The 15,195-nt window shown below is 41.9% G+C and overlaps 1 protein-coding gene across 1 annotated transcript; it reads left to right on the forward strand.

Annotated features, from left to right (window-relative positions):
- Window positions 1-4,742: 4,742 nt before the first annotated feature.
- On the forward strand, window positions 4,743-14,282 carry LOC120688477 (homeotic protein knotted-1-like). Its single transcript, XM_039970812.1, has 6 exons — window positions 4,743-4,879; window positions 4,982-5,423; window positions 5,649-5,771; window positions 5,867-6,011; window positions 12,890-13,113; window positions 13,736-14,282. Exons 2-6 carry the CDS (start codon window positions 5,049-5,051, stop codon window positions 13,934-13,936), a joined length of 1,068 nt encoding a protein of 355 aa, XP_039826746.1. The 5' UTR covers window positions 4,743-4,879; window positions 4,982-5,048; the 3' UTR covers window positions 13,937-14,282.
- The last annotated feature ends 913 nt before the right edge of the window (window positions 14,283-15,195 follow it).

The raw sequence follows: 15,195 nt of genomic DNA on the forward strand, positions 1-15,195 counted from the left end.
ATAAGCGGATTCTCCATGGAGAAAAGCGAAAATTTCAACCAAACACCTTGATTATACGTTGATTGTCTGGGCCGCCGCTTCCCTACGAATTACAAAAACAACGTAAAAAGCGATTCTCCCCACCGCGACCCAAAACTCACGCACGGCAGAAGTGAGAGGATTTTCCTCCTCCTGCCCCCGATACCCCCTCTCATCACTTCCTCCCCCGACTCCCTCCTACCCCGAGATCTCGCCACCGCCCCCCTCCTGGCGCCGCGGCCCCTCTACCGCCGCCGCTCCCTCCTGCGCCGCCCCTCTCTTCTGTGCGCGATTTTTGTTGGTCTTAGGCATTGTTTTTTCTATCTTTTTTCTCAAGTTCTTTTGCTGCCGTTATTAGCGTTTGTGATATGTCATTAACTTATATTTAGAAATGTACTTGGAATTTAAAAATTAGTGCTGGTCTATTTTTTGGTAATTTTTTGACATTAACTTATATTTGACCTAATTGTAATATAATTATATTGTCAAGATACTCAAAAAAATATAAGAATTATTGAACTTTGCTCGTATTCAGTAAGAAAAAAAGAGATATTATCAGCCTCAAGAGCATTTCAGACATTTTACCACTCAACACAGAGAATCGGGTCAAAATAATCAGGATTGTCAAATACCCCGTTTATCCAGACAGTCGATTTTTCAGACAGCTGACTTATCTCAGAATCCTAATTCTCAAAAAAAAATAAGATTCAGAAAAGCGAAAACAAACAGAGCCTGACCTGACTTCCACCAGCTACGTAGCTGCCTAGCTACCTCCTACGGCGATGCCCAGTCACTAGCACAGCAGCTTCCAGCTCGGGCACTGGATTAATGGCAGACCCACTCCAGCCGGCCGGCGCGCGCAGCTACTCCTAGCCTTCTTCGTTCCTCCGACGGCTCCACTCCACTCCACTGGCGCCCTGCGCGCTGCTCTGCCCTGCCCCGGGTTTTCGGGTGCGAAATACCATACTCGCTCCCATGCTTCCTGCCGAGGCTCGCCGGGCGGACGTGGGATTCTCTGAGATCGCCTCAGACCCACCTGCTCAGCCCTGTGGATGAGGAAAGTCGTATTTGGAAATTCCTCCCTCACCTAGTTGTCGAAAATGTTTGGATTTGAATATTATAGTATTTTTATTATTATTTAATAATTAATATTTAATTATAGACTAATTAGATTTAAAAGATTCATCTCGTCATTTAGAGTTAAACTGTGTAATTAGCTATTTTTCAACTACATTTAATATTCCATGCATGTGTCCAAAGATTTGATTTGATAGGCATTATAAGAAAAAAATTTAGAACTAAACAGGGATTGAGTAGATGCGTAATCGGGCAGCACCACCAAGTTTCTTTCTATCATATCAGGTAGGCATATTGGAATGTTGAATGCTAAACTATGGAGGAGGTTGAAAGGTACTGTAGTGTTCATCAAACATTGTGTGTGAGACACTTTGTTGCCAAACTTGCACAAGATAACGAGAAGCAGACTGAAGAGCATAGAAGGATTTGTGATCGAGGAAAACACATTTTCTAATGGAGTTGGAAATGATCAATTTGCTTGATAAACAGCCCCATTGGTGTTGCGAAATCTCTTTGTTTCCAGCAGCTCGTTTAGCAAGCAATAGGAAGTATATATATATATATATATATATATATTAAAAACAAATTATACATGGTTCTAGACTTTCACGAGTATCTCCAACAGACTAGCTAAACTTAGTTGGCTAGATTAAAAAATAGAAAAAATTAAAATAATCGTCCAACAGACTAGTTGTACTCTTCCGCTACCTATCCACCTCACCATCCCCTCCCTCCCACTAAGCAAAAATGCCTAAGCGGAGCGGCTGGCCATCCGATCCTCCCACACCCACCCGCTCCCACCCACGCTTGGGGGTCCTCTTCCTCGTTGTCCCCTTTGAGCTTGCAGCGACCGAGCTCGTCCACACGGTCGAGCTCCTATATGGTCGGGCTGGGGCCGAGTTCCTCCCATCCGGCGCGAGCAGTCACTGAGGCGGCCTCCTCCATGGTCGGCGGGGAACTCCCCATGGCCGGGCCAGGGTCGAGCTCCCTCATGGCAAGGCTAAGATCAAGCTCCGCCATGACTGAGCTCCTCCCCATCCGCCACGAGAGGGCAGGGCGGCGGGCTCCTCCGTGGCTGGCAGGGTCAAACTCCCCCATGATCGGTGGGGTCGAGCTCCCCCATGCACTACCGGAATCCGGCTGTTTACTGTGTGCTTTCTATCGGGTACACGGCAAATAACCTCTTTGTCGTGTGCACACACGGCAAAAATATAACACACGGCAAAGAAATAGTTTGCCGTGTGTTTTTTTGGCATACGACAAACAAATAGTTTGTTGTGTGCTTTTTCCTGGCACACAACAAAGAAATTGTTTGTCGTGTGTTCTATTTTAGCTCACGGCAAACTAATAATTTTTTATGTCTTCACCTCAAAACATATTCTACTCTTCACAACAACATGTGGTACTCCATGCCAAAATTTGGTACCTTTTTGTATTTATTTGTTATATTTAACTAATCTATTGCATTTCAGGAAATTTTTTGAATCAAGTCAAATTTGAACCGCAAGTGATTCAAATAATAGAATAAAATGATTGGAAAATAATATTCATGTTATTTAACACAGTTTGAGGCCTTACCTATCAAATGAAAAGAAATTTCAAACATCTTGTCCAGAAAATATGACCACGAACGTGTGTTCGAATGATTTTAGAATTCTAAAAAAAGCATTTCGAGTCTGAAAATTATGAGATTGGTCAATATCTCATGATATCATATGTGGAGGCTGTGGTAAAAACTTGAGTGGGTTTCGCAATTTTGTCTCGTACGATGTTTACAAATGGAAACATCTGCAAAGAAGAATAAGAGAGTTGAGAAGGGTGCAGTTAGGTTTGGAGTGGAAATGACGATCAAATTTGGGTTTGAGTTCAAAATATTTTCTATAGCCAATAGACAATATAAATCATTTCGTGTAAAATTTTGGTAATTTTTGGAGCCATTTGATAATTTTAATGTATCAAGTGCAATTACAGAATTTGATCTATAACTTCATAAAATAATGCAATAAGATGAGTGAAAAATTAAATACATATAGTTGAGTGAATTTGACAAGGTATATTCAAAGTGCATGATAATCTAATTTGGAAGAAAAAAAGAAGAAAGAAAAACAAAAACAACGAAACAAAGAAGGAAACTAAAAATGAAAAAAAGACTTTGCCATGTGACAGATTTTGTAACCGACTTTGGATGGAGAAACTTCCAAAATAAAATTTGTAGATCTCGAAAAGTTATGAAACTTTATAGTTGGCAACTTTTTTATTTGAATTCATTTAGGGTCTCAAATAAGCAATTTACACTCGATTTAATATAATATGTGGAGAAAAAAATAAAGTATGGACACAATTGAGTGTGTGGTGTAGTGGTAGAAAAGGTTAGATGTTAGAGGAAGGTTGTGGGTTCGAATTCCGCCCACATTGTACACGGAAAATGCTCATCTATCCAGGGCCGAGCTCCTCCGTGACCGGTGGGATCAAACCGGCGTGAGCAGTTATATAGGCGGGCTCGTCCATGGCTGATGGGATCGAGCTCCCCATGGCTAGGCTGCTCTGTCCGGGGCCGAGCTCCTACATGGCCGGGTAGAGCTCCTCCATGGCACCACGTCGAAGGGAGCTCCTCCATAACTATGATTAATTTTGGAGAGGCGGTTGGTTTCCCACCATTTGTATTGTTAAATGGTTAGCTAAATCACTAGTTAAATAGGAATTTAACTAGTCTGATTTGACTAGACTCTTGGAGATGCTCATGTGATAGAGATGAAGGAGATTAGTGGACATTTATGTATGTACATATATTCATTGTTTGGTTGGCAAGTTTGCTTATGAAAAATTGAATCATAAGATACAACGAGCTGCAGATATATATATTGGTTTTCTAATTACATCATCTTCAAAAGACTCTTTATATATTTCCTATTTTACATGAATATAGATTTTGGTAAGAAAATATCATCTAACATCTTCTTCAATTGGATATCTAAATATAGACATACTCTATTCCGGATTTCTCGCTATTCAAAGGTGCAGAGCGAAAATGACTATATACAAGATATAGAAAAACTATTGGAAACTACAAGGATATAAAAAATAATTTTTACTTAAATGACTCTGTAAATAATAATTTAGAGAGTAAATTTTAGAAAGACTCTTGGAGATGCTATACCAATTTGCGGGTTGAGTTACACCTAAACTCCTGCTCCCGTCTTCGCAAAAATAAACAGGAGATTTCAAAAGTAATCCAACAAGAGATCATGATCCAACAAGAGAGCATGGTGGTTTTGAATGCACCCTGACGTTTTTATATAATGAAAAAAACGGAGACGCATCCAACAGCTTGTCTCCGTCCACACAAGCTAGGGTGTTTAGTTGGTGATAAAATTTGGATTTGACTACTATAGCACATTTTGTTATTATTTAACAATTAATATTTAATTATAAATTAATTAGCATCATTAGATTCATCTCGTAGGAATCAGTTAGACTACATAATTAGTTATTTTTTTAACTGTATTTAATGCTCTATATATATCCAAAAATTCGATGTGACAGATACTGCGCAAATTTTTTTTTAACTAAACGCAGCCTAGAAATTCCATAGAAAGCCACTCTAAGCCTTTGATTTGACCTGAAAAAGAAGACCCCCACAAACACCACTCTACACTACTGCACTGTCTCTCTCCAAAGGCAGGTGCATTGGCTTCCAGCCTTTTCCCTCCTGTATATCTCTCCCTTCCTCGGTCCCTCAATGATAGCACAGAGAGAGAAGACATACCTTACCTCCAGGCTCCAGGCATCCTCCTTTCCCTCTCCTCCCCCAAACCCCGAACCCTTTTCCTCTTTCCCTCGCCCCAAGAACTTCATCTCATCTCCAGGCCATCTCCCTTTTGCGCAGGAGCGGAGACAGTGGGCGGAGAGCTCCATCGCTGCACCACTACTTCACTGGAGATCCGCCCACTCCCATGGAGGAGATCACCCACCACTTTGGAGTTGGCGCAAGCGGCGGACACGGCTACGGCCACGGCCAGCACCACCACCACCACAACCACCCGTGGGGATCCTCCCTCAGCGCCGTCGTCGCGCCGCCGCCGCAGCCACCGCCGAGCGCGGGGCTGCCGCTCACCCTGAACACGGCTGCCACCGTACACAGCGGCGCCAGCGACGGCAACCCGGTGCTGCAGCTTGCCAACGGCGGCAGCCTCCTCGACGCGTGCATCAAGGCGAAGGAGCCCTCGTCGTCGTCGCTCTACGCCGGCGACGTCGAGGCCATCAAGGCCAAGATCATCTCCCACCCGCACTACTACTCGCTCCTCGCAGCCTACCTCGAGTGCCAGAAGGCAAGACCTATATTAGTAACAGTCTAACAGTAGCGCTGCAGCAGCTGCTCCGATCCTGCTCCTGCTCCTGCTTCTGCTCGAGAAGTTTCTCCTACATCTGATGTGAAGCATGGAGCATGCAAGCTTTCTGCTTGCTTTTACATAGCATGCTATAGTTTATGCACGCTGCTCATGTAGACATGGGCATCTATAGTGTTCAGAACTTTTGGTTTTGGGTGCTTGCAGGTTGGGGCGCCGCCGGAGGTGTCGGCGAGGCTGACGGCGATGGCGCAGGAGCTGGAAGCCCGGCAGCGCACGGCGCTCGGCGGGCTCGGCGCCGCGACGGAACCGGAGCTGGATCAGTTCATGGTGAGCTATCCATCAGCTAGTAACAAACAATGTCTTCAGAGAAAGGACGCGTCAGTCTTTGCTCTTCGAGGCTTGTTCATCTGGTTTCTGTGCAGGAGGCATACCATGAGATGCTGGTGAAGTTCAGGGAGGAGCTGACGAGGCCGCTGCAGGAGGCGATGGAGTTCATGCGGAGGGTGGAGTCGCAGCTCAGCTCGCTCTCCATCTCCGGCAGATCGCTGCGCAATATCCTTTCCTCTGGTATAGAGATTGTTGGTTGCCTGCTCCTGCTCCTGCTCCTCATCTTCTTGTCTGCTGTCTTGGTCTTGGTTTAGCATATGCTGTTGATTTGCATCTTTAAAAAGAACAAAAATGTTGTGATTTACCAGCGATTTGGCATCTGCATAGTTGCCTTTTTTTTAAGAGCATCTTGTTACGCATGCATGTCTGGGTATGGCTGGCTGCCCATGAATGACATGTCCGTGCCTTTGATGTTTTAATGTGGCAGCATTCCTAACAAGGGGTTTCCACAAGATTCTTCTCCCTGCTTGCTGTTCCTGGCCATGCATCTGTGAGATTCTTCCATCAGGCTTCCATCGATCTTTGCTTCTGCTGGAAAGGAATAGTCCTCACCCATGTGCAGCAGTGCAGCTCCATCAGTCGATCTAGCACACAGATAGCTCTGAGGTGATGTTTGGTTCCGGGGACTTTTTTTAAGTCCCGGAACTTTTTAGTATTTAGAAGTATTAAATAAATATTAATTATAAAACTAACTGCAGGGGTGTCGTCTCGAGACGAATCTAATGAGGTATCTTAATCTATGATTAGCGAATGATTACTGTAGCATCACTGTAGCCAATCATCGATTAATTAGGCTCATTAGATTCGTCTCGCGAAAAAACACTTAGCTGTCAAAAAACATTTATAAACAGATTTTATTTAATACTATAAAATAGTAAGATTCTTTTAGATTCTTTTTCACCCATTCCATCCGGTACACCCCTTCTTTTTTTTCCGCTGCAATCCCGCGCTGCTATTAGGATAAGGGTCCTAAAATCTCCCTTGGCTTCAGCTGATCTGATATTTTACTTGCCTTTGGCTGTTGTCATGGATGCGATGCCGTGTTCGTCCTCCATTTGATTCCATTTCCAATGGAATATATGTGCATGTGACTGCGAGTAGTTCCTGGTTCAGGCACCCATCTTTTCCCATGATGGGAAACCTGAGGGAATTACGGAGCCCTTCCTTTGTTCTAGGGTTTGGGGGAAGGGGCACGGTACTGTGCATCGTGCAAGCAACAGTTCATGGCCGAGGAGTCTCACTGCCGTATGTCAGTGAAACAAGTACACACTCTCTGAGAGAGAGAGGAGAGAGAGAGAGAGTCATCCATCCCCCATCTGTCACGCAAGCTAGTAGCCTGAAGGCCAGACCACAACATTCTTGTCATCTTTCTCCCACTCAAGAAATGAAGCTACCTGTTGTCCTAGAATCTCTTGTTGTGTGGTGTGGTCTTCCAGATGTGCATGGTTTGCATCATCTCGATGCATTCCCAACACAGGACACTACAGATCTGCCCGTCGGCATCTTAGTCTTCACTACTAATTTTAAAATGTGCTTATCAGGTGCATCGAGACGATCCCGGGCAGAGCCTTTCTAATGACCTATCACGAGGCTATAGTAATTACTCGTACTACCACAGTTTCTCGCACGGAGTGTTCACTTCGGCACTGCAGCACTGCTAGTGCTAGTACCACAACAACACAATCACTTCATTGCTGAACAGTATTTCTTTCACACCACTCCAGTTCTAACCTGCTGAACAGTGTTTTTCTCTCACACCACTCCGGCTCCAGCATGTCGAACACAGTGATTGCTGGAGCACATGCTCCATGTAGGTGAGAAGCTGCCATCTGACTTAGAGCAAGTATTGTGGGCCGGCGGAGAGCCGGCTGGATCCCCCGTGGCAGTGGAGAGAGAGGCGAGCGGGCGTCTCGCTATCCGCCCGCTCAGAGCCGGCTGAGAGGCACGCCACTCTCACGGCCGTGCATTAAATGCATGCGGAGCCTACCGCCGAGTCAGCGTCTCTTAGCCGGCAATCGGCGAGAACTATAATTCTTGCCCTAATTAGAAGCTACTGCACTAAGAGTTTTTATGAAGGCCTCGCAAGGGCCTTGTTTGGTTTGGAAAGAATGGTAGCGCTAGTGAATAGTAATAAATTTTGATCACTAATTATGGTGTCAAACAAATTCAGTTTACAAAACCAACTTCAGAACCCCGTGCTAGTGACCCTGAAGAATCTAATGAGACCTTTTCCCGTGCGATTAGAGGATGGTTACTGTAGCATCATTGTAGCTAATTATCGATTAATTACCGTCATTAGATTCGTCATTAGATTCATCGTGAAAAGTTACACCCATCCCTAAAAAGATTTTGCAAATTGACTTCATTTAATGCTTCATGCATGCGAGATTCTTTTTTCGGGATGTGTGCGTGCTAGAAATCTAGCACATCCAAACAAGGCCAAGCTGCAAGCTCAGGGCAAAAACACTGCAAATGACTTGAAGAAACATGAATAGTGCTACTGCGCTAAAAGTTTTTATGAAGGCCTCAGAAAAATGAATATGTTAATTAATGCATAGCCAGACATGTGGCTCGGTTTTTTGTGTTCTGACCCGTGCAGTGGACAAAATGGTCTGTGTGCCTCGAGAACCATAGAAACGGTTAGGCAAGTGCAAGCACAGCCCCCATTATTTGATGTGAGAGATCTCTCCAGCAATGGATGTGTGATCTTTATATAATATATACGCGTCTACGATCTCTACTACCAAGACATGTTCATGTATTTTGTGATAGGCTGTGTTTAGGCCCTGTTTAGTTCTCACCCCTTAAACATAAAAAACTGTCACATCGAATGTTTCGACACATACATGTAGTACTAAATGAAGTCTATTTATAAAATTTTTTGTATAGATGAGCTGTAAATCGCGAGACGAATCTAATGAGCCTACTTAATTCATGTTTGCAACAGTGGTGCTACAGTAATCATCCGCTAATTATTAATTAATTATGGATTAATTAGCATCGTTAGATTCGTCTCGCGATTTACAACCCATCTGTGCAAAAAATTTTATAAATAGACTTCATTTAGTACTTCAAATTAGTAAGATTTCAACGCAAAAAGTTTTTGTATTTCATCTAAACAGACTCTTAGATCCGCAAAAAGGTGGTAAAAAGGGTCACATCGGATTCTGTAGCACACTGTAGTACTTTTCGTTTGTTTGTGGTAAATATTGTCCTACCATAGGCTAACTAGGTTCTAACTAGGTTCAAAAGATTTGTCTCGCAACGTACATCAAAACTATGCAATTAGTTTTTTTATTTACCTACATTTATTACTCCATGTATGAGGCAAAAGATTTGATGTGATAGGTGAATAGTGAAGTTTGGAGAGAAAGATTTTGCAACTAACACAGCCATAGACTTCTCTCCGTGCATTCTCTCTCATAAATAATGGTGGTCAAAGGACATTGGATGCTTTTTTTCAGCTGCGTCTGCATTTTTCAGCTGTCAACTCATTTCTTCACAGCTTCAACTGTTCTTTGACCTTGGTTGACCGTCCTCTTGTGTTTCTCTTTTACTATGCAAAATATAGATAATTTCTGTCAGTTAATGGAGATAACAAACAACACATTCAATTAATCGCAAAACAACATTGCTTTTTTCCGACTGATGTTGCATCTGTACCCCAAGATTCTTGGCTGCATGCATTCTTTCAAATCCATGCAAAAGCAAAGGGACAGAGGTATCACGAGTTCCCTTTGTCTCGAGGTAACACCAAAAAAAGATACTGGAAGCGAACAAAATACAAACGAAAGGATAAAAAAGAGCTGACTGATTTTACATTGGAACGCCAGTGGACAAGACAATGCGTCTGGAGAAAAAAGAACTATGAATTTACCACCTGGCTTTTCCATCTCAGTCATTTAGAATTTTCTTGGATGACCATTTGCGTCGCATTGCTGAACGTGCTGGTTCCATTTTTTGTGTCCCTTTTCAGATTTTATGCTCATCACTGTTAAGTACAGTATTATGCACTCACTTGTTTCTCATTAGTTTTTTCTTAAAAAAATCATGCATCCTTATTTTATTTATCTGAATGTTCAGGATCACATATGATATTGTGATAAGGTTCTTTACCATGTACACCATACTGAGCTCTGCATTTTTTTTATTTTCCACCACTAATGCATGTAGAAATTGGCCCTAATTGTTCTTGTTCTTCATTTGCTTTAAATGTTTATTTGTTTGATATTATCTCTTGCAAACAAGAAAAAGAAATCAAGGGATTTAGATGTATCAATTTCAAAACATTTGGAATGGCTCCATAAGGATTTCTACGGCAAGACAATTTCATAGATTATTGTACTAGAACTAACATGAAAGTCTTCATCGAGTTCCTTCTATTTCTGCAGTTGCATCATAACTGCTCTACTGGAGTTTCTGTGCGCATTTCTATTAATTTCCTCCTTTCTTGCATCAAACTGCAGTACTTGAGTTTCCGTGCATATTTCTATTTCCTGTTGGTTTTCAGATTGATGTAACACAAGCAGCAATACACCAGGATTCCTTTTTATTTTTCTCATTTCCATGAAGGCCATCAACGTATCCCAAATCCCCACAAAGTTCTTGTGTCGTAAACAAGTAATATGACAAAATAATTTCATGGGGGTACTGCATCCTAGTTGGGAAGGGCGGGCCTGGTGCAGTGGTAGAGCCTACCGTCTGTAACCGGAAGGTCCCGGGTTCGAGCCTCAACCTCTGCACATTTGTGTGGGTAAGGCTTGGGGCTTAAAAACAATCCTTCCCCAGACCCCGCACAGTGCGGGAAGCCTACCGCACTGGGTACGCCCTTTTTACTGCAACCTAATTGGCTGGCAACATGTTTTTAGTGAACAAATGGTTGTTCTCTCTTTGTCTTAAAGACAATGGCAATGTGTTTTTAGTGAACAAATGGTTGTTCTATCTTTGTCTTAAAGACAATGGCACACATTTGTAGATGTTTTTAGTAAACATATGGTTGTTTACTACTCCAGTTGTGAAATCTTACTAGTCTAGTCTCTGCCCTAATAAGTAACTTGAAGGAAAATGAGCATCATGCGGTCAAAAGCTATTTTTCAAAAATGAAATATTTTTTAACCTCTGTCAGGATGCAAACATGCGGCGCATTTGTTTCCTTTATGTAAACATATGTATACACTCATCAGCTGGTTTTCTGGAGAAAATAAAAACCTACTACTGCAGCTTATAGGAAGGTTCTGTTGCTCAATTCTCTCAACTTTCTAGGCTGAATAGTCTGGAACGGCAGCATCCACACAAAAGACAAACTGTGCTTCATCCCTTTGGGTCTGGAATGTACATTTAAGGTTAACTACCACAAGGTACACATATACTATACTGCACATGGGTAACCATCAGCTGATCCATCAATAAGTCAACAGTATTCTACAGTAGACATGTCCCCGAATAACCTTAATCCATTTCTTGGAAGCTATAGAGAGCCTCCATAGTTTGTGCAGGTTCATTTGGTTAACAGGTCAAGTCCATATATATAAGCAACTTCTAAATATAATTCATGATAAGTGACAATTAAGAAAGCCTTGTTCATAATTATTTGAAAAAATGTAGTCATTACATATGGTCGCAGGCACATGGTTGAAAGGAGGGGAGTTCACACCTTCTAAAAATGATTCTTCTTTAGATGATAAAAAATGAACATTACAGTTTTCAAGTTCATAATTCACCATTGCTACTCTTAAAACATGGGGTGTGGCTAGCTTGTCTTTGCTGCTTCATGCTCAAATGTGCTTTAGAATGAAGAAAAGACCCTCCCCCACCTAATAAATCTACTATTTGGTGTTTCATTTTTTGTTTTATTATTAGTCTGAATTGCATCCGTAGTAGTTACAGCAACATAAAGCATCTGGCCCCACAATCAAAGAATTTGTGCCAGGAAGGTGAACTTGATGGAGCATCAAATAATCATTTGTGTTCTTTTCTCTTTTTTTAAGTGCAAATTATGTTAACTTTTATAATCCTCAAGGCTGGCAACCTAGCTATATGCTGAGTTCTAATTCCTTTTTCGAAATGAAGGGCAGTGCTCCTGTCTTGTTGTGTAAATAAAGACTTTGCTACGTCATTGATCAGGCAACATTGGAGAAGATAATTCATTTTCCTTCTTTTTTGCTCATGTGCTCTTACATAGGGAAACATTTTATTTCAAGTCTTTAACCTGTGTTCTGTTGATTATTTCTACATCACTTCCTGATTGATTGTCATCGAGATGTTGGTAGATAATTGGCAAAAAAATAAGTGTATATGGCGCGTTTGTACCTATTCTGTAACACAATAGTTAAATATGCAAATGCAAAAGAAATAAAACACATGCTCACATCTGTGGACTTCAGAAAAGACAAGTGGTTGCATCTACAATTGCAATAACTCTTTTATGGACAGTATAAATAATATATATCACATAAACACATTAGTATTTAGAGAAACATCAATATTTCTTTAGATTTTTTTTTTTGGAATGCACTAGTACTAGTTCACAAACTAAAAAGTTGCAGATGCACCTGTATGCAAATGTATGCACTCCAATGGATAAGCTGAAGGTGATAGATAGGTGGACTATATCAATCAGCCAGCTCCTGAATTTGTAGCTCCTTTTGCCTGGCAACTTGCCTAGGCTTTACGTGGACATATTTGCTACTCTACTTTAAGGAAAAGGCAGAGTACCTGCCATTGTCCTAAAAAATAATATCAATGAAAATTGCAAATTTCCCAAGACTGAACTCGCGTGGGAGTTGGGTGTTATTTTTTTTATATAGATACAGATTGGAATGCTACTCTATCGTGTGGCATCACACTTGACATCCATAAAGTTATAATTGTTCTCTGGTTTTGTTTAACTACAGCATATAGAAACTACTGTTAATTGTCTTGCATATATCGATGATGTATTTTTTGTTAGTAGATATACTCAGTACTTGTGGGAGTTAGATGTTTTAATAAATCTGACTGTGGATGCCGTTTGATCACTTATTCATCATGGCTAACAGTTCCATGTGTTATGCTTGAAGGCTCTTCGGAGGAGGATCAAGAAGGTAGTGGAGGAGAGACAGAGCTCGATGCACATGGTGTAGACCAAGAGCTCAAGCACCACCTTCTGAAGAAGTACAGTGGCTATCTGAGTTCTCTCAAGCAAGAACTGTCAAAGAAGAAGAAGAAAGGAAAGCTCCCTAAGGAGGCTCGCCAGCAGCTCCTTAGCTGGTGGGATCTGCACTACAAATGGCCTTACCCCTCAGTACGTCTTGTTTCTATGCTTCCATTTTTATTCTCGAGGGCGATGTGCATGACTCAGAAGCTATAGTCTACTTGCAGTTTTTAGGGCCAATTAAATTCAATGTAATCACTTCACTGATTGCTATGTCACAGGATAATTCAAAGGGAAGCGTACGTAAAACACATTTAGCAAATCCCAAGTATTCCCTAATTTGCATATCGGCATTTATATGTGGATCAAAATATGCTGAAGTCTAATGTTGATGAGTGACTGCTAATTAAACATATTATTCACCTTATTTAAGTCATTCTGGTACTTTCACAAAGTTGTTAAATGGCATTAAAGTTAAGCAACTAAATTTATCTGAAGAAATATGAAACCTTACAGATAAAATGAGTTCCCATTGAGTTCACATGCACAAGTGTGAGGATACAAAGGTAATTTTTTCATGTTCAGGGTTTTAAGTGAACAAACATTAATTTGAGGAGCTTTCACTTGGATATTTTTGTTTCATTTCTTCATTTTTTGAGATCCATTGTACATGGCATAGCCTTTATGTCCTGTCACTATTCCAACATATGTGTTGAACCATCCGTTTTATATTTTTTGAGGACGCGAATTCACTCCTCATTTACTCAAGCAGGAGACTCAGAAGGTGGCGCTTGCAGAGTCGACTGGGCTGGACCTGAAGCAGATCAACAATTGGTTCATCAACCAGCGGAAGCGGCACTGGAAACCATCTGAGGAAATGCACCACCTGATGATGGACGGGTACCACCCAACTGGGGCCTTCTACATGGACGGGCACTTCATCAACGATGGCGGGCTGTACCGGCTCGGCTAGCGCCACTATCGCCATTTCACACCAGCTAAACACTAATGGTTCCAAGTGTCAGAAGTACTGAAGACTTGGCTAGCTATCTAATGTTGTGTGCCGCATGCATGAGCTGTAAGGAGGCCATGCTTAACTATTTTGTTGCAGGTGCTACTATATCTGTGCCCTCTATGCTTACATGCATGAACATTGCTTTAGGTCGTACTCCACATTGTGGTGGTGTGCTTTTGCTTTTGTGGTTGTATGCGTGACCTGACAGATGGATAACTGATTGCTACATGTTTGAATAATTTGCACGATCTAGCTCGTTTGTCTAATATAATGTGATACTGATAGTACCACTCAGGCTTCATCATTTTTTTTAAAACATGTGCATTTTATTTCGTCGGCATTCAAGTTCTAGTATCAGAAGATTTTGTTTTTTTTAGCAAGTATCAGAAGATTTTGTTGTACATTTGGTTTTTCACCTATAGAGCACAGAATGGCATTCTACATAGCAGCCTATCTGCCGAGTTTTCTCGACGAGCTAAACTCTGCAGCCACCATGGGATCACATTTTGTATGGAGTCTGCAACGTGATTGATCGCATCAGTGGCGCCATTTATTTTCCATAGCGCTAAGATCCCAAATTCCCTCGATTCTACACGCGCCATGCATTCAATCTGGGCACACCACTTCAGAATCTACTTCCTCCGTCCTAAAAAAATATAAATTTTATTTTTCGAGGAGTCAAACAATTCTAGCTTTAACCGAATTTATATAAAATAGTACTAATATATATATTACAACATATGTATCTTTATATTAAATCATGTAATATATTTTTACACTACATCAATTTAGAGACACAAATGTTAGCAATTTTTTTATATAAATTTAGTCAAAATTAAAAATATTTGACTTCTCAGAAAATGAGATTTTTTTTTTGGGACGGAGGGAGTACGCAACAAGGAAAGAAAACGAGGCTGGATTGAGCACTAGCGGGGGCGTACTTACCAGTAACATGATCAGGCGGTGCCGCCGGCTGGCGGGCAGAGACGGGGAGAGCGTCTCCACCGTAGCTCCGTCCTTCGCCGCGGCGGAGAGGGTGACGAACCGTCGCAATGGCGGCGGGCGGTGCCCTCGGCGCATGGGTTGGGTTTCCGGGAGGCGGCGGTGCCCCGTCTGGTGAACTGGGCTGTGAATGATGAGCGTACCGAGCTGGGCTGTCTTGTGGACCGCAGGCCCTTTAAGTTCAGCCTTCGAGAAAAACCGGGCCGTCGGCTCGG

The sequence above is a fragment of the Panicum virgatum genome, chromosome 9N (genome assembly GCF_016808335.1).
Source record: "Panicum virgatum strain AP13 chromosome 9N, P.virgatum_v5, whole genome shotgun sequence".
NCBI classification, from domain to species: Eukaryota; Viridiplantae; Streptophyta; class Magnoliopsida; order Poales; family Poaceae; genus Panicum; species Panicum virgatum.

Coding starts and splice junctions, on each gene's coding strand:
- LOC120688477 (XM_039970812.1), top strand. CDS start 5,049: ATGGAGGAGATCACCCACCACTTTGGAGTTGGCGCAAGCGGCGGACAC. Junction 5,424..5,648: donor CCTACCTCGAGTGCCAGAAG/GCAAGACCTATA, acceptor GGGTGCTTGCAG/GTTGGGGCGCCGCCGGAGGT. Junction 13,114..13,735: donor ACAAATGGCCTTACCCCTCA/GTACGTCTTGTT, acceptor TTACTCAAGCAG/GAGACTCAGAAGGTGGCGCT.